The sequence below is a fragment of the Gallinula chloropus genome, assembly GCF_964237585.1.
Source record: "Gallinula chloropus genome assembly, chromosome: 31".
NCBI lineage: Eukaryota > Metazoa > Chordata > Aves > Gruiformes > Rallidae > Gallinula > Gallinula chloropus.
In genome coordinates, this window is record NC_140116.1 from 506,040 (window position 1) to 529,921 (window position 23,882).

General features: G+C 52.1%; 1 protein-coding gene across 3 annotated transcripts in view; it reads left to right on the forward strand.

The window, feature by feature from the left end:
- Positions 1 to 4,653: 4,653 nt before the first annotated feature.
- Positions 4,654 to 23,882, forward strand: part of SCN8A (sodium voltage-gated channel alpha subunit 8) — a gene marked incomplete at its 5' end in the record, with an annotated part of 41,452 nt that continues 22,223 nt past the window's right edge. For 2 of the 3 annotated variants that reach the window (XM_084277294.1, XM_084277295.1), the window contains 11 exons: positions 4,654 to 4,929; positions 11,491 to 11,611; positions 13,170 to 13,257; positions 13,474 to 13,602; positions 15,736 to 15,827; positions 19,359 to 19,580; positions 20,333 to 20,396; positions 21,253 to 21,394; positions 22,026 to 22,232; positions 22,727 to 23,014; positions 23,409 to 23,768. In XM_084277294.1, coding sequence (XP_084133420.1) covers positions 4,654 to 4,929; positions 11,491 to 11,611; positions 13,170 to 13,257; positions 13,474 to 13,602; positions 15,736 to 15,827; positions 19,359 to 19,580; positions 20,333 to 20,396; positions 21,253 to 21,394; positions 22,026 to 22,232; positions 22,727 to 23,014; positions 23,409 to 23,768 — 1,989 coding nt within the window. Of the gene's footprint in view, positions 4,930 to 11,490; positions 11,612 to 13,169; positions 13,258 to 13,473; positions 13,603 to 15,735; positions 15,828 to 19,358; positions 19,581 to 20,332; positions 20,397 to 21,252; positions 21,395 to 22,025; positions 22,233 to 22,726; positions 23,015 to 23,408; positions 23,802 to 23,882 lie in introns of all 3 variants that reach the window. The other variant, XM_084277293.1, reaches the window with a different exon arrangement.

A 23,882-nucleotide genomic window follows, 5' to 3' on the forward strand; every position in this document is an offset into this window, starting at 1 on the left:
GATGAGATGAAGGCAGCGTGAGGCAGCCAGAAGGACCCACCCACAGCACGGGTTATACCCCAGGGCTTTGCAGAAGTTCTGGGGTCTGTGTAGGGCAGGAGCAGGGTGTTCGGGCAGGGGGGTGTTCAGTCCCTTCCTGTTTGCTTGTATCAGTCCCATTTGTAGCCACACACTTGAGAGCTCTGCAGCATTACAGGAATTCCTCCAAAATGATTGTGCAGAATAACTGGCCTGGCCCCTGTTCCACGGGACACTGGTGAATGAATTGACCAAGGGATTCAATTGGAGTTGGTGTCTGAGCCGTTTCACAGGAGCTCTTTGTTCAGAAGTGAGGCTTTAAGAAGGGGAAGTTGCTGTACTTCAGCTTGATAAGTCTGTGTGAGATGGGTGATAAATGCAAGTCAGCTTTGAGTAATGGCTATCGCTGGGATCTGGAGAGCCAGGGTTAGCTATTTCTGGTCCCTCTACCTTACCGAGTGACGTTACAGAAGTCACACTGCTGCTGGTAGGGGTTGAGGAAGCACACAGCACTAGATCTTTCATTTCTTGGGGGTTTATTGAAGCAGCTTTAAATATCAGCATTTCTCTTGCTGTTGGTTGCTGCTGTGGTTCTGTCCCCTCCCTGTGTTTCCATTCAGCACTTTACCTCTTAGGAGGCAGATGTGTGGCCAGGTTCAGCTCTGCCACTGCCGTTCCACAGCGTTCCTCTCTCCTGCCCTGTCCGGAGCGTGTCCTTGAGCTGCGCTGAGAGACGGGCGCCCAGGGAACTCCTGCAATGTTTTACATAGGGTGGGGAGAGAGGACCAGCAGCAAAGCAATAGGCACTGCTTGAAAATGACAACATTGCCTGGCTTTATAGCATCAGATGTGCCAGGAGAGCTTTGTGGAGGGCAGGGCTCCTCCTGCGTCACAGCCGGTTGTGTCGCTGCACCTTCCCATTGATAAAACCCAGCCTGTTCCAGGCACAGGATCCACTGCAGATGGAGGAGCTCCTGAAGGCCTTTCTAGCCACGGATTTTCTCATGCATGGGTATTGCACTCTGGCTTGAAGCTTCTGAGGCTGTCTTGCAGCAGAGTTCCAGAGGGCTGTGTCGGTGCGGGTTATATAAAGCCTCACATGAAGGGCTCTCTCTGGAAGGCACCGAGAGACGAACCGCGAGCGGCTGAGTCTCGCCAATGAATAGATGAGGAAATGTATTAAAGCAAAGATATTGCCTCAAAAGTGTTTTTTAATTTATTTTGACAATCAGCTTGAATAATTTATTAGAACACTTCATAATGTACCAGTAAATGGACTGCTGGGAGCGTTTAGAAAAGATAATTAAGCCTTAGCGACTGGGCACCTCGGTACAGCGCTTTTCCTGGTGTAAAATCCTTGATCTTTGAGAAATGCCTGTGCAGATGTGCAGTGTGGCCCCAGGGAGCCCTGCACGCCCAACTCCAGGTGCCTGGGACAAATTCCTGACTCCCCTGAAGTGGCTGGGAGCAGGGCTGCTCATCCCCAGCAGCACAGCAGCATTCCCCATGCGGGTACCGAGCTCTGCGGAGCGCGGTCCCTCTTCCCTGCCAGGACAGTGAGCCTTTGGTCACAGTTCTCAGGCTGGAGGCTGGAGAATCAGACGTGGGACGTGCTCCTTTCACCACAACTGATTCTTCCAGCATTTATTCTTGGCAATTCCTGTGTATCCCAGCGGGGCAGTACTCAGTTGTGCAATAAATCCGACCACCTGTGTGACTGTTCCACGCTGTATCGGGGGCTTGGGGTGGGTTTTGGGGTTTTAAATCAAACCCCCTCTCTGAAATGCCCCGAGTAGTTCTCTGTGTGTGCCCTGAGTCAAGAGTAGGGGCTGGAGCTGGGCAGCACCTCTGGTCGCTGTAAGAGTGCTGAGCTGTCAGAGGTCTGCAAACTGCTCTCTGAGTGCGAAGGAATCCAATAAACATCCCATTCCCTCTGGTTTATATCCTAGTTTTGGCCTTTATCCTGATCTGGGAGAGTTTATTGGGAAAACAGAGAAAGTCGGGACAGGCGAGACCTTCCCAAGAGAGGAGAGCCCTGGTCGCGACTGTCTGGTGCCATCAAGCAGCGTCCCTGCCAGTGGGTGCTGGACGCTGGGAGAGGAGCGATTCCTCCCTGGAACTTCGGTGGTGGAGCTGTCTGAGCACAACCAGAACCAGCAGCCCGGGGCAGGCTCACAGCTGCAGCTGGACAGTGTCCTTGTGAAACCGCCGTGCTGTGCAGTTGTGTACCAGCTTGGGGGTACTTGGGGGGGGGTGATGCTGTGCAGTTGTGTACCAGCTTAGGGGGTACTTGGGGGGGGGTGATGCTGTGCAGTTGTGTACCAGCTTGGGGTACTTGGGGGGGTTGTTGCTGTGCAGTTGTGTACCAGCTTGGGGGTACTTGGGGGGGTTGTTGCTGTGCAGTTGTGTACCAGCTTGGGGGGTACTTGGGGGGGTTGTTGCTGTGCAGTTGTGTACCAGTTTGGGGTACTTGGGGGGGGGGGTTGTTGCTGTGCAGTTGTGTACCAGCTTGGGGGGTACTGGGAGGGGAGTTTTGTTGCTTTTCTTTTTTAAATGGCCACTCAGCAGGTGAGCTGGTGGCTCCCAGCTGCTGGTTGTGTCGCTGTGCGTACGGTGCAGGCGTTCATTTGTGCCTTCATTTCTTTTTCCCTTTTCTATGCTGTGTCCCTGAGCTACTTTGGTTTCTAAATTCGGGCCTTACATATTTATCTGTGCCATTCAATTAGACCACATCCCCAATGCTGCTATATAGTTTCACAGTATGTGGGAAATTTGGTAATTAAATGCATGCAAATGCTGCAAGAATAGAATAAATTAATTTTTCCTTAATATCAGCAGGCTATTCTGTGATGCTTCTGGAGATAACATGACCAAGATTCTGGCTGCTTCTCCCCACTTCTTCCCATCTTTTCTGAGTCTTTATTGTTACTACTCCAGAAATACCTGGTGGGAAGAATCCCAGCCCAGGCTGCGCCGCGGGGGTCAGTGAGGAGGGAGATCTGTACTTAAGCGTTTTGGGTTTCCAGATGAAACCTGAGGTGGGCCCAGCGTTGGGTTCAGTTCTCTGTGTGTGTGGTGCAGCTTTAGACTTGCACGTGGATCAGGAAGTGCCGAGGGGGCACAGTCACAGGGAATACCCAGGGCTGGGAAGACACTTCGCGCTGGATGCTCCGGCTCTTGGAGATAACCCAGGGTCAGGGTTAGAGCCTGGGATCCCTGGGTGCTCCTAAAGAAAGGGCTTTACTTGTGAACCCGCTGCAGGCCCTGAACGTTGTGATGCTCCCTTTTGGAGCGTGCCCGATGCTGGGGCGCTCCCAGCTCGTCGCTAGGGATGGGCACAGCCCTCCCTTCCGTGATGCCCTGGCTGCTCTGAGCTCTCCCCACGTGGGTTCAGCCTCCAAAGCCAGGGGCCGTAAAGCCTGTCAGTGGCTAAGGCCGCTCGGGGAGAGCCGGGTTTGAAGGGCTCGGCCCTGTATCGCGGTTCCCCAGCAGCTGGAACTCTCTCCTTCCAGAGACCCCAGCGCTCTCACACAGGTCTGATGCTGTGCACGGGTTTGCTCAGATGATCTGACCTTACTGATGAGGGGTTTTCCTTGCTTATGGGACTGTAACTCCCCGGCCTTCCCCACGTGTCGGTGCCGTGTGCTCCTGGTTATTTTTCCTTTCCTCTGGAACTCGTTGCCACTTTGGTGTGCGGGTTCCTCCCCGAGGCGCCCGGCGATGCCAGGCCGGGTTGTGCTCCTGCCTGCGGTACTGCAGTGCTGTTGCATCAGCACAGGCTTTCTGGACTCCCTCTCCTCTCTTGGCCTCCTCCCGGAGTGTGGAAGCCTGAGAGGCACCAGCAGCTCAGGAACGCGATACATTCTCGCTGCTGGTCCGCGGGTGAGAGCTTGGCAAGAGGTGCAGAGCTGCAGAGGGCTTGTAGGCGGCTGGAGCCAGGGGAACAAACTTCCCCACAGCTCCTCTCTTCCCTAGGGGTGGGGGAGAGAGCGAGGTGCTGCTCCTGGGGACTGTGCATCCTGACGGGGATTGGGGCTCCTCTGTGGACTGGGAGCTGTGTGAGGTCTTCTCTACCTTGCCCGCTTCCCTTGACTTGGGATTTGAATCTAATAACCAGTGTGGTACCACCATTTTTGGTACCACCATTTTTGGTACCACCATTTTTTCAGGGAAATGCTGGTTTTGAGAAAGAAACCACCCTGAAAAGCAGCTGTGGTCTAGAACAGAGTTTGTGCTCAGGAGACACCCGAACTGGGAGAGCTGGAGGCTGTTGGGGATCCGGGTCTGCGTGCCGGTTCCACCTGAGTGGCAAACGTTGGGTGTAGGAGTGTGGTGGGCAGGGACAGGGTGGGATGGGGTGGGCAGGGGTGGCAGGGATACCAGGGCTCACCGGGTGTCCCACACTCGACGTGCCTCTGCCTGTAGTCTGTATCAGGACTAAAAAGCCATCAGGCCTGCTTGCCTCACTCTGTGGGTACCTGCAAAGCAGAGCTGCCTTGGGCTGGTGGATGCTGTGTGCTTGCCCGCCGGTTCCTCGCAGTGACTGACTTTGCTCTGCCTCTGCTCTTTGCCCCCCTGCAGAGCTGACCTGTCCGGGGTGCAACACAACTAAAGAAGCAGCTGCAGGATGAAAAGATGGCAGCACGGCTGCTCGCACCACCAGGCCCTGATAGTTTTAAACCCTTCACTCCGGAGTCTCTGGCCAACATCGAGAAACACATCGCAGAGCTGAAGAAGAAGCAGCGCCCGAAGCAAGACAGCAGCCACCGGGATGACGACGAAGACAGCAAACCCAAACCCAACAGTGACCTTGAGGCGGGGAAGAATTTGCCTTTCATCTACGGGGACATCCCAAAAGGGCTGGTTGCTGTACCGCTGGAGGACTTTGACCCTTATTATATGACCCAGAAAGTGAGTCTGCTGGAGAGAAGTCGCTAAACCCTCTTTTACTTGGGAAATGGCAGGTTTGGGGATGGTTTGAGTAGAAGACAAAGAACAGTGTCTTTGGATGGGGGTTATTTTGGTTGGTTTTGTTGTGCTTTTCCTTTGGGGTTTCATAGAGTTTCTGTGATCAGTCTTTAAGCACCTGCTTGGATGGAGTTAGAACAAGACCTGGAAACTAAAACCAGATGTGCTCATGTGCCGATTTAACCATGAGAGCAGTAAGAGGAAGTTAATTGATGGGTACTGGTTACCAGTTCTAATGTGTTTCTTTGCTTGCATGGGATCCAGCCTGGATTCGGTCGTTGTGAAGCAGTGGGATACAGAACCACGACCAAAAAAACCAAATGAGATAAACTAACGAGCTGGCTTCCAGCTGCATCATTTTTGTTTATAAAATACTTGTCTGTGGAACTAGGGTGATGTGGCAGGAGGCACCTGTGGGTGCTGAGATGTTTTAAGAAACGAAGTGGTGGCATGAGGGAAGTCAGGGGTGAGAAAGCAAACACCATGGTGGAGAGGGAGGGGAGGGATTTCCTTAGAAGGCTGGATGAGGTAAAGCTGACGTTCTGTCCTGTTTAATTTCATTACTTTATTTGATAGAAATGTGATCAGAACGAGCTGAGGGAATTGCCATCCATAGCTCAGGCTCAGCCGGGCCGCTCGAGAGCCCGGACGTCTGGCCGTGTGTGTGACAACAGTCATGATGTGGCTGCTCAGAGCTCAGGTGGAGTGGCTGCTCAGAGCTCAGGTGGAGTGGCTGCTCAGAGCTCAGGTGGAGTGGCTGTGGGGTACAAGCAGAAGCTGCCTTGGGTAATGGGGTGGTTTGTGGCTTTGGGTTGGGGCAGCTGCTTCCTGTTACGCTCAGGGAGCGATTCTGTGGCCTGCAGGGATTATTCATACGAAATCACCCCAGTCTGATGCTGGGTGTCCCTGACTGTTCTTCTCTGCCTGAGCTCAGTGGTTGTTCCTTGTGTCGGTGGGGCGCGGTGATCTGTGAGCGCGGCGCAGGCAGACGGGTGATCGGTGGGTTGGTACCTGAGGAAACATGTTGACAGCTGCTCTTGGCTGGTCAGGGGGTCCCTTTTCCTCAGAAACACCTTCTCCCCGTTAACCAGGCGCTTTCTCACTGGTGCATCTGGTGTGGTCTGGTTTTGGTGTGGGCAGGCTGTGAAGGGCAGGCACGTAGCTGAAGAGCAGCTCCCAGGGTCTCTTGGCTGTGGTGTGGCCACCAAATCAGGTGGTAGGAAGGTGCTGGAAATCCAAGTGAGAGTGTTCTCTGCTCTGTGTGCTCCTCCCAGGGAGCTGGGCTGTGTGCTTTCTGGGCAGGAGAGGAGAGCAGAGCAGAGCGGTGCCTGAAGGGCCCGTGGGCACTGCCAGCTCCTGGAGCGTTGGGCAGAGGCTCCTTGGTTGTCTCAATGTGACAGTGAAGGTAGGAGGCAGAGGGGAACCCCATCACACCTCCATGTTTGCCTCCCAGCGCAGCACTATGAACAGACCGTTTTTAGGGAGGAATAAGCCACATCCCAGCTCTGAGGCATCTGTCAGCCCCAGAGGAGCGTTCCTGCCCCTTCAGCTCGCTCGTCCCGCCTGCCGTGCGGAGATAGGTGTGAGCTCTCCAGGAGCTGGAGCAGCTGCAGATGGAGGGGAAGGTTCTGGAGATGGGAGACAAGCTCACACAGCCCTGCCAACCTGGTCCTCACTGCTCTGTGAGCAGAGCCCTGCTCTTCCCATAACCACTGGATTACCACTGCTCTGTCTCCCTCTCTCTTGCCTCCGCTTCGGCACGGCGGCACCTCAGGTCCCTGCGACTTCTTTGCAGCTTCAAATCGTCAGTGACTTCCCACTAAAGAATTTTTTTCAGGCCATTAAAAAAGGCCCTTCTCTGAATCATCAGGAGTTGCGAATCTGCTTGAATCATGGGACGTTTTCCAAGATGTTTTATTTTTTCCCTTCCCTCTCCAGCACTTGCCAGAAGCCTTTGCATCACAGGTCTCTTCTCCTCAAGCCAGACGTGCAGCGGGCACAGGAACAAGTCAGCTGGTTCCTTTTCCCTGCAGCAGGACACGGTGATCTTGGTTTATCTAAGGAAAAGGAAACTGCATTTTAACGGGAAAGCTGAACTTTCCAGTGACCTGTTAACTGATATTTAAAGGAGAAACAGCCTGACCTAGAAACAGAACCATGGCACAGGGAGCCGAAACGCCAGCCCTGCAAGGGATGGTTTTGTCTGAGCTGCTTCTTTTTTCTCTGCTCACTTGTGTTTTGGAAAAGGGGAGTAAGGACTCTCAGGAGAACTGTGAAAGCCCCTGTGCTCACAGGTAGGGATCAGCTCCTTTTCGACTCTCTCCAAGCACCAGAGAGAATTTTTTCACAATTCTATTGCAAACAGTGATGGCCTTCCAGCTCCTGGCCTGAAGCACGTGGTAGAAGCAATACTTGTCCATGGGATTTGTTGTGGAAACCTGAAACGTTTCAGTTAAAAAAAACCCAAACCCCCTGAATTTCCTTGTCTGCAGGTGCAGACAAAATACAGCTACCTGTCTGGGCGTTCCTAGCAGGGAGAGCAAAGCACCTGCTGGGCTCCTCATCTGGTCGTCCTTCGGGTTTGCTTTAGACGGAAGGACCATCGTCCTCTTTTATTTCCACAAATGTATTAAGAATTATTAGGGCTTTTAAATGTTTTTCCATCTTCTAGACCTCTCTTTCCTTCTCATCCACTTACACCTAAGCTGTCACTCCCAGTAATCGACTCCTCGCCCTGGTCTGGCCCGTTGGATGTGACTTGTGCCACGTTGGGGCTGTTTTCCTCAAGTAACTCCCATTTCACTCAGTCCAAGTCTCCTGCTCGCTGCAGATCAAGGGAAAGGTGCTGATAATCCCCCATGGCTCCATTTCCCAGGCAGGAGAAGGTCCCTGGATGTTCTGGGAACTGGGGCCATGTATAAGCTCAGGGGAATTGGTCTGGGTGCAAAGTTCAACCCTGCAGTTGTAGAAGACTCTGCACACCCGTGAGCATCCAGGGCCAGAGCGGGACTGCCTGAGGTCACCTATATCCTGCAGATGAGCACCTGAGGATCCCTCTGGTGCGGATGTGCCAGTGGAGTGACTTGCAGCTTCCTCAAGTCACATGCAGGGTTTGGAATTGGGCCCTCTGGTCCAGAATGTCACCTTGACAGCCTGGGACTGGGAAAAGTACAGGGATGGGAGAGGCCGGCTGGCGGGAGGCACGTCTGGCTCTAGCATGTGCTCCAAGGAGCCTCCGCTTGGGACTTGTGTAGGGCACAGTCCCGGCCCTACAAGGTCACGGTGCCGTTAACGGGGTTCGCATCTCACTGAAGGCGCTGAAACAGAGAGGAGAGTCAGGACCATCTCAAAAATCAGCCTTTCAACCTCATTTCCAAAAGCTAATTACCTTTGCTAGGTCTTGTGTGTTTAGTGTTCTTTCTTCTTCCACTCCATATCTCCAACAGCCTCCAAAGGAAGAGTAACATGCCCTTCCTAGCTCCCCTCCCCGTGTCATGGTGGAGCCAGGAAGGGAGAGCACGGTCCTGGTGAGGTCCTTTACCAGGGCTTGGATGGAAGGAGGGTCCTGGAGCTGTTTGCTCTCGTGTGGCTGTTCCTGAGATGACACAGAATGGCCCTGCTTGTGTCCAGCCCTGGAGCTGCAGTCACACTAGAGCTCTCAGTGTGAGCAGGGCGTGAGGAGTGTGGCACGGACCGAGCCAGTCCCTGCTGCAGTCACCTAAATAGCTGCATCCCACTGGCGATGAGTGGAGCGAGGAGAGCGGTTCCGCTTCGGAGGCAGAATGAATTTCCTCACGTAGGCAGACTGAGTCGTCGTTAGAGCTTCAATCCAGATCCGTTTCTCAAGACTGTGTGGTGAACAACGTTTATTTTTTAAAACACATCTTTGAGGAATGTGTCTGATGGATTTCAAGAGGAGCCAAGGGGATTCTGTACAGTGAGCTCGAAACAAGAGAGTAAAGCAGAAGCAAAGGCTGGCAGATACTTTTTTCCCTGTGAGCTTTTCAGCACTGAAGAAAGAATAAATCTGTCCCCTTTTTTGGAGGGTGGAGTGGAAAAATAAACATTAAATGACATTGTTTCTGTGTTAGGGAGCGAACCTCCCTGAGCCAAAACAGCCTTGCAGGATAGCTGTGTCAACACTGAGTTCTGTGTGTATTCCTGCGGCCCAGAGGGTGCCAGAGTCCCTGTAACTGCATTTGGAATGAAGCTGCTGGGTAACTCGCTCTGGGTGTCGTCAGGAAGCCGCTGCTCCCTTGCTTAGCATCAGAGCAGACAGTCAGCAGTTACTGCTGTAGGAACATGGCTCCATATGTTCTTAGCCTGCTCGTAAGGCTGTTTTCTCCTGAGAGCTGCTGCCCACTCCCCTGGCTTCACTGGGTGTAAAACCTGCCTGAAGCCAGCGGGTTTGTGTCTCGTCTGACGCGGTGGCGCGTGGCCATCGCTTGCTCCGTCCTGTCGAGCTCTCCAGCGTGGTGGCTTTAATGCTCCACTTTGCCAACCTGTCTCTGTCCCCTGGCTGCTTGGCATGTGGGACACCTGCTGAGGCTGCTCTGGAGCGGAGATTCCGCAGCCAACTCCACCCAGACTGGACAGAGCCTTTTGCACAACTCTTTGAGCAGCAAACCGAAGCTTCTCAACGTTCAACCAGAGCTCATCTCCTGGAAGAGGACTGCCAACCACCCGCCTTCCTCCAGCCACCGCCTTTCTCTGAGGTTTGAGCTTTGCCTCAGCAGATCTTAAAAGGGCTTAAGGACATTCTTGGCCCTGAACCAGCAAGTGTTTTAAGAGCATGCAGCCATTTTGCAATTGGGTTTTAATCTGTCAGCAGCATAAAGAAAAACCAGGATCAGGTTTGGAGCTGCCAAAGGCTTTCTTGGCTTTTGTGCTCCTCTTTCTACTGGCAAGGCCAAGCAGAGTCTTACCTGGGTGTTACACGAGGCACAGGGGAGCTGGAGCAGTGGAGCTTGGAACCATCATCGTTGATGAGCAGACTGGAACGCACGGCACCTTCTTTGTGTTGCAGGGTGTACTGGGAGGCCCAGTTAAGATGGGCTTTGCAAACAGGAATCGTTTCACTGGGAATTATGGTCTAAAAGGAACGCTGACCACTCTGCAATGCACAGTGTTTAAAACTCGAGGGTTTTAGAGCATTGTTCCGTGCCCAGGTGCCCTGTGCCGTGGGGCTCGCTGCTGCCGTGCCAGAGCTGACCAGGGCTGTGTTTGAAGCGCTTCCTTAGCGGTTACGCTGACTGATCCTCCTCACAATCCCATTCTGATTTCCTTTTCCCTGCTCAACGCTCTCATTTAGCCAAATGAACTAAAACACGTTGTTTGGCTCCCTGGGAGGGAAATGACAAATTCCCCAGAGCCGGTCTCCTGGGGGAAGCAGAGTGTTGGCAGGGAGCCCCTGTGGATTCCCCTGCCCTGGGCTCCGGGAGGGCTCCGGGCTGTGCCAGACCGGGGGCTGGCTCTGGGGAGGGGGCCGGCAGCGAGTCCGGCTGCGCTCTGTCCCCCAGCAGCAGCGGGTTCATCCTGCCACACCGACCCTGCGGCATCCCAGAGGGAAGATCGGGTGGGAAGATGGTGCTGGGGAAAAGGGGCTCTGGCTCCTCAGTGCACACAGTGCTGCTTTCCCCTGGGCAGTAGGTGCATGGAGTGTGCTGGTGTTAAGCCACCGCAGCTCCAGTTCTGCCTCTCCAGATGGCTGCGTGTGGTTCTGCTCACCAAGGGGAGATGGAGGAGCAGCTCTGTGCCGTAGGGCTGGGGATGGAAAGAGGAGAGGGCTCCTGCCTCACGTTCACATGGTTCGTTCTGCAGGTTCTGTAGAAAGTAGCAGCCCTCAACCTCTCACTAATTAACAGCAACGAGAGCCCGTGGCTGGGCCCAGGGCACCAGCCTGGAACATGCTCAGACTTCACTGGGCAGGGACAATGGGTGTTGGACTTGTCTCTGCTGGGGGGGGTGGAACTCTACCATGACATTTTCTTTCTGCTTACCTGTCCACCTTCCTTTGCAGGTGAGCTGCTGTCTTGTTAAACGCGACTCGTTGCGGTAGCTGTTAACGAGGTTTGGGAAGGAGGCACAGGCCACGCCAACGCTGTGCCCCAAGGGTGGTCCTGTGCCCTGGGCAGTGCTGCCAGGGCTGGCTGCAGCTGCCAATCCCACTCCTGAATTCAGAGTTCTGGGGGGGTCTCGTTTTTCACCAGTTCCTCAGGGATAACAGTGGTTCTGCCCTCGTGGGGCCGGGGGGGAAGGACCATCCTGGGTGGGGATTTCACTTCTGCTCTGAGGTGACATGGATGGTTTGGAGTGGAGTTATGAGGTGCTGGTAGGTATGTTCTACCCTGATGGGAGCTCACACCATCGGGGGATTTCTCTTTTAAAAGAGCAGAAAATGCTATTTATTTATTAACTATGGAACTTGTTTGTCTTTTTCTGTACAATTCCCGCTCTGATGTTCATGCATTAACTCTCTCTCTCTCTTTCTTTGTTTCTCTACAGACCTTTGTAGTACTAAACAGAGGGAAAACACTCTTCCGATTTAGTGCCACACCTGCCTTGTACATTTTAAGTCCTTTTAATCTGTTTAGAAGAATAGCTATTAAAATTTTGATACATTCATATCCTTTTTACTACTGATCAATTCTATTGCCTCTGTATGTTCGTTGAGAAGTCCCTCCCCTGTTGTCTTACGGCCGTGTAGGAATTCCCCTGGTTTGGCCTCAGAGCACACCCCAAACATGCCTTTTTGGAAGGGAAACATGGTCCTTCAGGCACATCCAGTCTGCTGAACTTGTCATTCATTTTCCCTGCTAAATTGTTCCTGTCTGTGTCTGTTCTTCCATTGGTGCACAGATATTGATAAGCTTTGGAAGGGATAGGATATAATTTGATTGAAGGTTGTGCTTTGCATGATGAGGAGTTGAACTTTAAGTGGTTAAACAGAGTCAGTATCTGGAGGAGGAGTCAAAGATCCCTCGATGCAATTAGATGCTGACTAATTTCTTGCTCTTTTGGCATCCCCAGACTTCACCCTAATGGCAAGGCTGTTCCAAAAGGTCCCGCTGCTGGGCTGCAACAGCTCTTAGAGCTTCGGCACCGTCATCATCTGCAGGGGCTATTAGGAGAGAGGGGGGGAAGGGGATGAGCTGCTCTGCCCTGTGTTTGTTTATTTATAGAGTGACTCTGAACCAGACGGTTCAGTTCTGCTTTAGAGGCCTCTATAAACTTACATCCTGCATCTCCTATGAAGAAGCTTTTCCCTCCCTCGACGCTGCCTTGGGCTCTGAGGCTGGGAGTGTTGCCTTTGCCTTCTGTGTCGTTTCCCAGAGGTTTTCCTCCCCTCTGGGTGTGCTGAGAGGTGCAGATCTGTCAGGGTGAGACCAAGATGCTGACAGCAGATCGTAGAATCACAGGATGTGTCAGGCTGGAAGGGACCTTCAGAGCCCACCCAGTCCCACCCTGCAGCGAGCAGGGACATCTTCACTAGAGCAGGGTGCTCAGAGCCCCATCCAGCCTGACCTTGGATGTCTCCAGGGATGGGGCCTCCACCACCCTTCTGGGCACCCTGTGCCAGTGTCCCACCACCCTGAGAGGGAAGAACCTTTTCCTAATACCCAACCTAAATCTCCTCTTTTCCAGTTTAAACCCATCACCCCTCATCCCATTGCTCCATGCCCTCAGGAGCAGCTCTTCCCCAGCTTCCTACAGGCACCTTTCAGGGACGGCTTTGGAAACCAAACAGCTTTGGATCTGACCCTGGATTTTGTCCAATCTTCTGACAATCCAGTGGTTAAAATCCACTCAGACTTGTAGCTCTGAAGTTGTGCTGTCCCTGCAGAGCTCCTCGAATCAGTCCAGCACCTTCCATCTGCCACCGTGACACACACGATCCTGCTGTCCAGGGAAGGGGAATTTACCTTGATGTTACTGGATAGATGGAGTGACCTGGGGAGGCTTTTTCATTTGGAATCGTTCAGACTTACCAGGAAACACAAACCAAATTGGATGGTGACATGAAAATGCTGTTTATAAGTAGCCACCCTTGTCTTTTCCCACGACTGCTGGAAGCATCTTGGCTCTCAGAGGACAGACAGGGGGTTGAATGTGGTCGTTAGGGAGCTGCAGGGGATGAGAAGAGCCACCCTGGTGTCCCTTTGATCCTTGACTTTGTTCCACAGTATTTAGCATGATCATTATGTGCACTATTTTGACCAACTGTGTATTCATGACTTTTAATAACCCACCCGAATGGTCGAAGAATGTGGAGTAAGTAAAGCTTCTTGTGTTCCTAACAGTCCCACTGATGGTTGTTTCTTCTTCCCCTGAGAATTCCCTTCCACTCACCTTTCAGTGAGCACCCCAGTTGTCTTTCATACCCGCTTTGTTTACACCAAATTCTTTGTAACTCATCTTCTTTTCATGCCCAAATCGACCTTTCTAGAACCTTCTCAGCCCCCTCTCTCTCTCTCCCCCTCACAACAGGTACACCTTCACTGGGATTTATACATTTGAGTCGCTTGTGAAAATCATTGCCAGAGGTTTCTGTATAGATGGCTTCACGTTCCTGCGGGACCCCTGGAACTGGCTGGATTTCAGTGTGATCATGATGGCGTAAGTTGTGCTCTCAGCTTCCCTCGGGTGTCTGGAGGGGACGAGACCCTGGGGAGAGGGTGGGAAAGGGAAAGGACGGGTGGAGGAAGACTTCAGTGACTCCCCAAAAGGTTTCTTGCTGGGTCTTTCAAAAGCAAGCCTTAGCCTGACGCAGAGCCACGCGCCTGAAGCGAAGCTCTGAGTTAATGGAGCGGCTGCTGCAATAAAGCACCATTTCCTGAAAGCTGCCTCGATTAATGGGAGGCTTCATACAGCACCCAGCACTTTAGATCACTCACACACCAGAGTGGCAGCTGCTGAGCCTGGGACTAGGAGCCAAACATCTTCAAACCCTGGGCTGTGCCGCTCAGTCCCTCCTTGGGCTCCCACATGAACATTCCCTGGGCTTATTTGCACTGTTAACCCCTTCCCAACAAGGAAGCAGCATCAGAGAGGGAGATGCTTGTTTTTCCTTCCTCATTCCTTCCTCTTGTGCCAGCTCAGCTCAGCTCAGCTTAGCCTGGTGTGAGGATTCCTGGGGCTGGCTCAGTTCTCAGCTGCACCAGGAGATGCAGGCTGAGTTCCTGGTGTTTTCCTTACCGCCCTGTGTCAATCCTTGCTTAGGTTTACACCCTGACAAACTCCAGGCTGGTGTCTCTGCTGGTCCCAGGTGCTGGTGGAAGAGATGATTTAACTTTATTTTCCCCCTTTTACACTTGTTTTTGGAATATTGGTGTGTGTGTGCATGTTTGGGTTCCCAGAGTCAGCAACGGCTGATGGAAGCTGAGGGACTGTGTAGGAGGGCTCAGGAGCCCAGCTTTCAGAGCACTTGACCTTAATCACAGCAAGATGCTTTAATCATATAAAACACCCTTTTTGGGGCTGGATTCTGCACCCTGAAACCTGAGTTTCTGCTCTTTTTCTACTCACCTTTTAGCTGTGTATTTAATACTAAATGCAGGGGGTTGGACATGGCACACACAGAGCAGATGGTGCCCTGGCACTTGTGGGTCAGGACAGACTGGGATCTGTGTGTGGTGTGAGTGGGTGAGGCTCCTGTTCTGTGCACACCGAATCCCACCATCCACTGGGTGTTTCCTCCCTTTCTCCATAAATCACCAGGTGATACCACACCAGCTCTGAACAGCCTGTGCACTGCTTGTAAATCAACGTGGTGCTGACCCCCTGGCTGATCAGACTCTGCCACCTCCCTGCTTCCAGTGGGGCTGCCTCCGAGTATAATCCTTTTGGGGTGTGTGTGTCAAGGGCTAGAGCGAGCCTGTGTGCTTCCTCATTCCCACTTAAGAGGGTCTAAATTTCATTTATTTAATCCCACTAAGAGGGTCTAAGTTCTGTGAGGCCCTTGAGGCCTTTCTGCACCAGGAGGAATCGTGACCATAGGGTGTTTCTTTGTGTTTTGATGCCACACAACCCCACAGAGGAAGGATTCTGATCTGGGGTGGAAGATGGCTCTGCTAGCCTTGGGCTAAGCCTCTTGCCCTCTGTGTATCTGGGGTTTACCCCCTTATAAAGCGGGGACAATCCTTCCCCTGGCTCTCAAACAGGTGGTAAAGTGTAAAGGATGAAAATGAAGGAGGCTGATCAAAGTGAAGCCAATATACCGAGGTGATGTCACCAAGTGCCCTGGCACACGTGGTGGTTTCACGGTGTCCGCGCTCTGTAGCGATGCTGGGACACTGCCGAGTCCCGTGCAGGCCAGAAGCCAGTGCCTGTCCAAACATCACCTGGACAAGCTGGTGGCAGCACAGAGAGACTTAGGCTGTGGTTTGGCTCTGCAGTCTCCTGTCTCTGAAATGCCAGTTCTAGAGCGTTTGCGATTACGAGCTGTTTCCTACAGACAGACAACTATATGAGAAGGGAAGTGACCCCAACGGTGCCATTAACTCTGGTTTAATTCTGCAGGTATATAACAGAGTTTGTAAACCTAGGCAATGTTTCAGCTCTGCGCACTTTCAGGGTTCTGAGAGCTTTGAAAACTATTTCTGTAATTCCAGGTAAGGCGGCCTCCGGTTGGTGTTAGCTGTTGGGTACAGGCCCCTGTGAGTGATGTATTGCTTCGTCTGTAGTGGTGGTTTTATTTTGGTGTGTGTATTGTCATTGTGTTCTTTTTGTGTGTGACCTCCCTCATTGCAGATATGTCACAGAGTTTGTGGACCTTGGGAATGTCTCAGCATTGAGAACTTTCAGAGTTCTCCGAGCTTTGAAAACTATCTCTGTAATTCCAGGTGAGAACCACTAAGCATTAAAGGCTCGTGCGTGTGTCTCCTCCATACCTCCCCTCCCGTCCTGCATTGCTTGTTTCTCAGAAGTGGCACTGGGATGGCTTTGATGGGCTTTGCAGTCTGTATAAACAGAGTAGTGTGAAACTAAGGCCATCAAACTGTGGGATAAAGAGTCTGCTCTTCCATCCTCCTTCATCCCTGTGTCCACATGTGGCTGTCCTAGCTCTGAGATTAAAGCCAGGCCTAAAGTTTGGTTCCAGGTTCTTGCCCCATGAGCCATCCCACTCTCCTAGAGATGTTTTGGGAACAAGTTTGTAAAGCAAGTGAACAAAGCCCACCTGAGCTGAAAGCCTTTCTGCCTGAGGCCACTTCAGTTCCTTGGAATCCAATGGGATCTGGGGCAGGTAATGACATAAAGCTCATTCGACCTCCCCAGCGTCAGAAAGGGCTGGAGACAGACTGACCACACCATTGGCATCACCAGCTTTTGCACTCCTGTGTGTGGTGGAACCATCCCTTGGTCCTTAATGCTGTAATGTGTGGCCCAGAGTACCGACCGAGCCCTCGGTGAGTCCCAATCCAGGGACCTGCCTGTTTCACCTGCCACCCAGAGCTGGACTTTGTGGGCCCATCCCTTACAAAGCTACTTCTAGACTCTAACACACTCTGGGTGTTAAAGAGCAAGTGATGGCCCTTCCTTTATTGTCAGAGACCACGAGGTGTCCCGGCCTGAGGATGGTTCTGCACAGAAACCCCTGCGGATGGTTCTCCAGAGTGTCCCCGATTTTAAACTCCAGCTCAGGGCTCCATTTCCACAGGCACTGAAGCATCTGTAATTTTCCAGTTTCCAGGTGCTTGACCTGTCTCAAGGCAGCGTCCTAAATAAGAATTCAGTGAGGTTTGGTCTTCTGTTTCTTGGTGTTTTCCATCCTAAAGCCTTAACTGACCCCGGTTCCTCTGCTGTCTCAGGCTACACTTGCATACACGCCTACCAGAGCGGAGCTCGTGGTGCTGTAGGGCCCGTGGCTTTTGTCCCCTTCTCAGACTGCTAAACCCATCAGACACACATGGCTGTTGTGCATGACACCCTTCAGTGGCACCCGCTTCCCTTGCCCTGAACAGGAGTTTGCTGGCGTAACGCTCTCCTGTAGCCTCCCCTAACGTTTGGCCCGGAGAGCGGGAGATCACGCGGTCGCTGCCGGTAGCGGGGCGCTACCCGGGTCTGAGTGGGGCTGGGATTCTGTCAGCCTGCTACAGGTATTAACCAGCTTGCTCAGAGAACAGCATCGGTGTGAACACCAGTTCTGTGTGTGTTTCGCTTTCATATCGTAGCAGAGTGAAGATGGTTGCACCTTTAATGAGCTGGTTCCTGCCGCGTGTGACAGCATGCCTGGTCTGCCCCTGGGAGGGCACGACGGTTCTGTTTTGTGTCAGTCTCTCTGGGTTTACTTCAAATGACAGCAAGAGGGGTGGATCTGAGCCCTTGGAGCTCGCTGCAGCTGTGCTGCTTTGCTAAAGGGGTGACTTGCAGCCTGCTTTGATTAAAGGGACAGTCATGCAGCCGCGGGGATCCCGATGGAGTGTGGGGCTCACTGACCACATCCGTGGCCCAAACTGGATGGCAAAGCTTTGGGCAGTTGGATCAGTTAGGCTCTGGGATGGGGTACCCCAGCTGGGGCTCTGCAGCACGTAGGGAAAGCCCAAACCTTGCTCCCCTCTTGATTTCTGTGACTAACGATACGAGGGATATAAAGATTTGTGTAATTAGCCTTTTGGGCTATTTAACACAAACTTAGGCATAGAGTGCTCTTAATGTGCATCTCCTGTCAGCACTGGAACAATCCTCCTTGTGTTTCTGAGCCAAGAGAGAACTCGTACCAGGAATGACACTCCAGCAGACAAATCCCCATTCAGGTGGAGGGTCTGTGTGTGACAGGAACAGACCATGGCACCTCTGAGCCAAACCAGCACCTTACTGCTTCACCCCATGCCTCAGTGGGCTGTGCAGGACTCTGTGGTGGTCCACAGGTATTTTTAATTGGCACTTGAGTTATTGGTACTTTAATTGACTGATGCCATCAGTCTCTGTGGCACCCCTACGTTAGACAGGACCCAGCGGTCATCGGAGCTGCCGTGCCCAGAGGTGATTCCTTCAGCTGGGAGCTCTTGGGACTGGGTTTGTCCCGTCCCTGGGAACACTCTTGCTGCCAGTTGATGATCTTGGTTGGAAACCACATTCTCCTTCTGTGCCTTGGAGAGAGCGACAAACAAACCCGAAAGGCTGGTGTGAAGGGCTGCATGTGGCACGGTGCGTCCCGCAGCCGTGGGGACGAGCATGTGTCCCGCGGGGCTCTGCCAGAACTAACAGCACACAATGCTTGGTGTTGGAGAAGGGCTCTGGAATGGGTTGAAAGTTTTGAAGACTGAAGTAAATGTCATTTTTAAAATGATTCCTCTGTAAGGAATGGAGGAGTAAACCCCTTTTATTTCTGTATCTTTGAATCTCTGTGTTCCTGAGGTGGCTCCAGCCTCTGCGGGTGTGGAGAGGTTTCTTGCCAGAGGGTTCTCACAGAGACCAGATTCTGACTTGCCCTGAATCCAGATGGATCTGGGATATTATTTTATTTCCCCTCCTTCATCCCTTCAGCCTCCTTCGCTGCTCGTTTATAAATGCAGCTTCACACCAGAAAGGCTGGTTAAAGGGCCACAATACTGTACTGCTTGTGCATCCGAAATCCTTGCTGGTTTAGATCTGTCTCCTGCGTTCTGCCCCCAGTTCATGGCTGGTTCCTCTTGCAGACCGGACTGGTTTGGAAAGCCAGGTGGATTCTTGAGCCTGAGCTTATTTTTCTTACTGAGCTTTGCCTCTTAGTGATCCTGCAGCTTTGGTAAAAACCAAGAGCCAGCACTGGGAATGAAATCGTGCCCTCCCTGTAACAGAACCCACGCTCTAAATGAAAGCTTCAGCCCCTGCAAGAAAAGGGGAAATGCTGACAGAGTTTAGTTAAGAAGTAGAAACTTAAGCTGTGGACAGTTCAGAAGGTATTTGATCTTTGCAGCTTGTGGTTTGTGCCAGTCACAGGATCGTAGGGGTTGGAAGGGACCTCAGGAGATCATCGAGTCCAGCCCCTGCCAAAGCAGGTTCCCTAGGACAGGTCGCACAGGTAGATAATAAGCCAGGCTTGAACACAGCCGTGTGGCCCATGGAGAGGTTTGCAGTAGCGTGGCTTGAGTGTCTCCGACACAGCCGAGTGCGCTCTGCACCCTGCGCTGCACGGCTCAGGCTCAGGGAAGGTGTTTGGAGCTGGTGTAACCATTGCCAGGTCACCCCTGAAGCTGTGAGCTTGGTTCCTTCATCACCTTTACTGTACCGGGGAGGAACCCGCGTGAGAGCAGCGGTTCCCCAGACCCTGACCCTCCTGCAGCGACAGGCTCTGCCCCTCTGTCGGGGTTGTAAGGTACTGTATGTATTTGAATTCTCAATGCTTTTTCGTTCTACAGGAGTGATTTCTAGTCTTGTTTTCTTCTCTGCAGGCTTGAAGACCATTGTGGGTGCCCTAATTCAGTCTGTGAAGAAGCTGTCGGATGTAATGATCTTGACAGTGTTCTGTCTCAGTGTCTTTGCTCTGATCGGGTTGCAGCTGTTTATGGGCAATTTAAGGAACAAGTGTGTGATATGGCCAATTAATGTGAATGAGACTTTCCTGGATAACGGCTCCAGGGGCTTTGACTGGGAGGAATACACCAACAATATGTGTAGGTATTTCTGCAGTGACGCTCCCATAAACCCTCTGATGTGACTCGGCGCCGCTGATGGGGATTTCGGGCCCGGCTAATGATGTGTGTCCAGCTTCACACTGTACAAACCCGGCTATTCTTCAGTTTTCTTGAGGTGTTTTGGGTTGGGTTCATCCCTTTTCAGAGGGTTTGGCTGTTGCCTTTTCCTAAAGGAGGATTTTGTCAAAATTGCTTTTTTACTTCCTGTTTCCAATCCAAAACTGCCTAAAATATGCTAAAGGAGACATCACTCCATCCATTTAAGTCCCTGGGCTGGATGTCAGGTCCTTTGTTCAGTTTTCCCGAGTCCTCCAGAGAACACAGGTGAAGCTGTTGGTTCCTGTCTCTGCTGCGCAGCATCCTTCCACACTGCCAGGATTTCAGAGCTGGAGATGATGCTGTGGATGATGAAGGAACCAACCTCCACGGTTTTGGAACTGGATTTCTTCCTCTGCTCTTGTTTTGAGCTTCTCTGCTGGGCACTCAGCTCGTTTCTAACATTCTGTTCAGAGTGGTGTGTGGACTCCCAGAAAAGGGGTTTAAACTCCAGCACACTTAGTGGGGCTGATGTTACTGAATGCTGAGTTAAATGGTAAATTCATCAGTAAATGATAAATCCATCAGTAGCTCTAGAGGGCTCGGAAGGGAAGGTTTTTATAGTGCTGTAGTGTGCTAAACCCTGTAACTCCTTATGTCTGTGTGTGTAATACCTCCTTTTTCATCTTCTCCAGCCAATTTTTACATCATCCCCGGCGCCCCTGATCCTTTGCTCTGTGGTAACAGCTCAGATGCAGGGTGAGTGTTGAGCTTCATTACAAGTAGAGACTCTTAATTACCCTTGATGTTGGCTGATGACAGCAGTGCTTTTGGAATATGTCCTGTTGCTTCCCTGTTGGTTCTGGTGATATTAAAAGGTTCCACATTTCTTAATTGAATTATTAAGCCATTGTTACTGTCTGTTGGACTAACAAACCATGAGCTGACAGTGTTCATGTCAGGCAGGTCTGTCTGATGATGGTTACTAGTGACATTATTTCCCTCTGAATCCTGTTCATAAGAATCATCAGAGAAATGGGGAGAAAAGTTCAGGAAAAGGTTCAGAAATGGGAACTTCCCATGTGCTTATTGCCTCCAACTGTTTTTCACCCAGTCCTTCTGCTCTAAAGACATGGCAAAAGCCAGTCCTTTCATCTCACGTTGGGTGAAAAGCCCAGAATAGAATAGAATAGATTCAATTTAAGGTTGGAAAAGACCTCTAATTTCATCAAGTCCAACACCACCACATCAGCTAAGCCATGTCCTGGAGTGCCACAGCTACACGAGTTTTGAACCCCTCCAGGGAAGGTGACTCCACTGCCTCCCTGGCCAGCCCGGTCCAACGCCTGACCACTCTTTCCATGAAGAAACTTTCCCTGATATCCAAACTAAACCTCCCCTGGCACAACTTGTTCCCAGAGGCCAAAGATCAAATCTGAAACCCCATCTAGTCGATCGTCTTGGCTGCTCTCACTGACACAGGCAGCGAAACACATGCTGTGTGTTACCAGAGTTGTGAAAATTCCCTGTAAGCACGGATAATGTACATGTAGCCAACTTCTTCCCTCCCTGTTCCTGCCTCTGTGCCCTGAAATGTCTGTCCTCTTCTTCCCAGCCAATGTCCAGAGGGCTACACGTGCATGAAGGCAGGACGGAACCCCAACTACGGTTACACAAGCTTTGACACCTTCAGCTGGGCTTTTCTGGCTTTATTTCGCCTTATGACTCAGGACTTCTGGGAAAACTTGTATCAATTAGTAAGTAAACACTTGGCTTGGGTGTTAAACACGATGAGAATTCGAGGACAGTACAGGAGAGGACGATGTGATGAGCTTTATTTTACAGTGAGCGTTACCTGTGTGCGGGGGTGGAGCTTCCAAGCCCAGAAGGGTGGTAGGTCCTCACCGCCTGTACCGCTGAGCTGTGAGCTCATCCTGGCAGAACCTGTCCACGTGCTGCAGAGGCTGTGTGAGGTTCAGCTCTGCTCACAGAAGGTGCTGGGGCGCTTTGGAGGGCAGAGCATTTCCTTGTAACCAGAGGAGGGTGAGGGGACCTTGCTGAACGGGCTTTTCTTCCGGCCTCTCCTGCTCTGAGGGAATCCGAGCGCTGTCTTGACCCTGCGCTTCCGAATCCCTCTCACTTTGATCCTCTGGATGTTCCCTCAAGAGAAGAGGAGGGATGTCACCTTCTGTGTTTGTGGCTAATGAATGTGCAGTGTCTCAGTGCTGTGCAGTGCAAGTGCTGAGGTGTTAAATATTCAGCACCAGTGTGTTTTCCTGGGAACTTTCAGGTCAGGAGACTTGGGATCAGCTCAGGTGTCAGGTGTTACTCTGAAATCACTTTCCCCTTTCCTTTCCTTTTCCCTTTACCATGCTCTTCCACTTCCAGACCTTACGAGCAGCAGGAAAAACCTACATGATCTTCTTTGTCTTGGTGATCTTCGTGGGGTCGTTCTACCTGGTTAACCTCATTCTGGCTGTGGTGGCGATGGCTTACGAGGAGCAGAACCAGGCCACGCTGGAGGAGGCAGAGCAGAAAGAGGCAGAGTTCAAGGCCATGTTAGAACAACTGAAAAAGCAGCAGGAAGAAGCACAGGTGAGTCTTTGCTTTTACCTCTTTTGATGTGTGATAACAAACCGCTGCCTTTCCCGGGCGTCGCATCCTCTGCTGACCGGGGTCCACGTTGTGTGTTGTCTTTTCCCCCACTGCTGCTGGTTTTTCTGTGCAAAGTCTCTTTATTTTCATTGAAATTGCCTTCCCCTAAGGAATATTAAACTGTTCCCAGAGTTTCTAATCAAGCATTGGGAATATCTTTGCCAGCCAGACAAGCGTGGCTTTGTTGGTCCTTGATCAAATGCTTGTAAACGAAGCAGAGGGACTCAGAGAGATTTTACTACCTGCAAAAGTAGATTGTAAAATCTTCTGTAAGTCCTGGCTGTGAGTTTCTTCAAAGAGAAAGAATAAACATCTCAGTCCTGTCCCAACCACTGTGCTTGTGCACAGGGAGCCCCGCTCCTTGTGAGGCAGGAAATGGAGTGTTGATCAGGGTAAAATCTGATCTATTTTCCGTTCTCTTGCTTCGCCCTCAGGCTGCTGCGATGGTCACTTCGGCAGGGACGGTCTCTGAAGATGCTGTGGAGGATGATGGGGGAGGGAGGATGTCGCGGAGCTCTTCGGAGATTTCCAAGCTCAGTTCCAAGAGCGCCAAGGAGCGTCGGAACAGGAGGAAGAAACGGAAGGACAAAGAACTGTCGGAAGGAGATGAGAAGTGTGACAATGAGAAGGTGTTCAAGTCTGAGTCTGAGGATGGCATGAGGAGGAAAGCGTTCAGGCTGCCAGACAACAGGCTGGGAAGGAAATTTTCCATCATGAACCAGGTAGTTTTAATTTCCTTCGCTGATGTTTATGCTTGCCTGTAGTCAGGATGATGTTCTAGTTTAGATCCTGATTAGCATTCCAAAGGGACCTCTCCACTGGCCTGAACTTGCAGTGGATCAGGAGGACACTTATGGCCTAAGGTTACAGCCCTTGTGCACACTTACCCCTGGCAGGAATTATTCCTGAGAGCAGTGAATCCAACCAGATACCTTCCTCACTGACACCGCTCAGCCAGCCAGGAGCGAGCAGCTTCTGCAGCGTGGCTGCCGACAGAGCGGTGATGGTTTGTGTGGCCCTGGAGAGGGAGCGAGCCCACTTTAGCAGCACTTGACAGCCCTGCAGCGCTTTCTTCCTGTACTATTCACGCTGTTGTCATTCTTTTCCCCCTCCCAGTCTCTCCTCAGCATCCCGGGCTCCCCGTTCCTCTCCCGGCACAACAGCAAGAGCAGCATCTTCAGCTACAAGGGGCGATTCCGCGACCCGGGTTCAGAGAACGAGTTTGCCGACGATGAGCACAGCACGGTGGAGGAAAGCGAAGGCAGGAGGGACTCCCTCTTCATCCCCATCCGCGGCCGCGACCGACGGAGCAGCTACAGCGGCTACAGCGGCTACAGCCAAGGCAGCCGGTCCTCGCGGATCTTCCCCAACCTCCGGCGCAACGTGAAGAGGAACAGCACGGTGGACTGTAACGGCGTGGTGTCCCTCATCGGCGGCCCGCCCTCCAGCATGCCCGGGGGACGCCTTCTGCCTGAGGTGAAAATAGATAAGGCAGCTCCCGATGGCAGTGTAAGGAAGTCAGTGAGTAGACAGCGTAGGCATGGCGGCCTGTCCTGCCTCCTCCCCCGAATGCCGCCCCCCCGAGTGAGC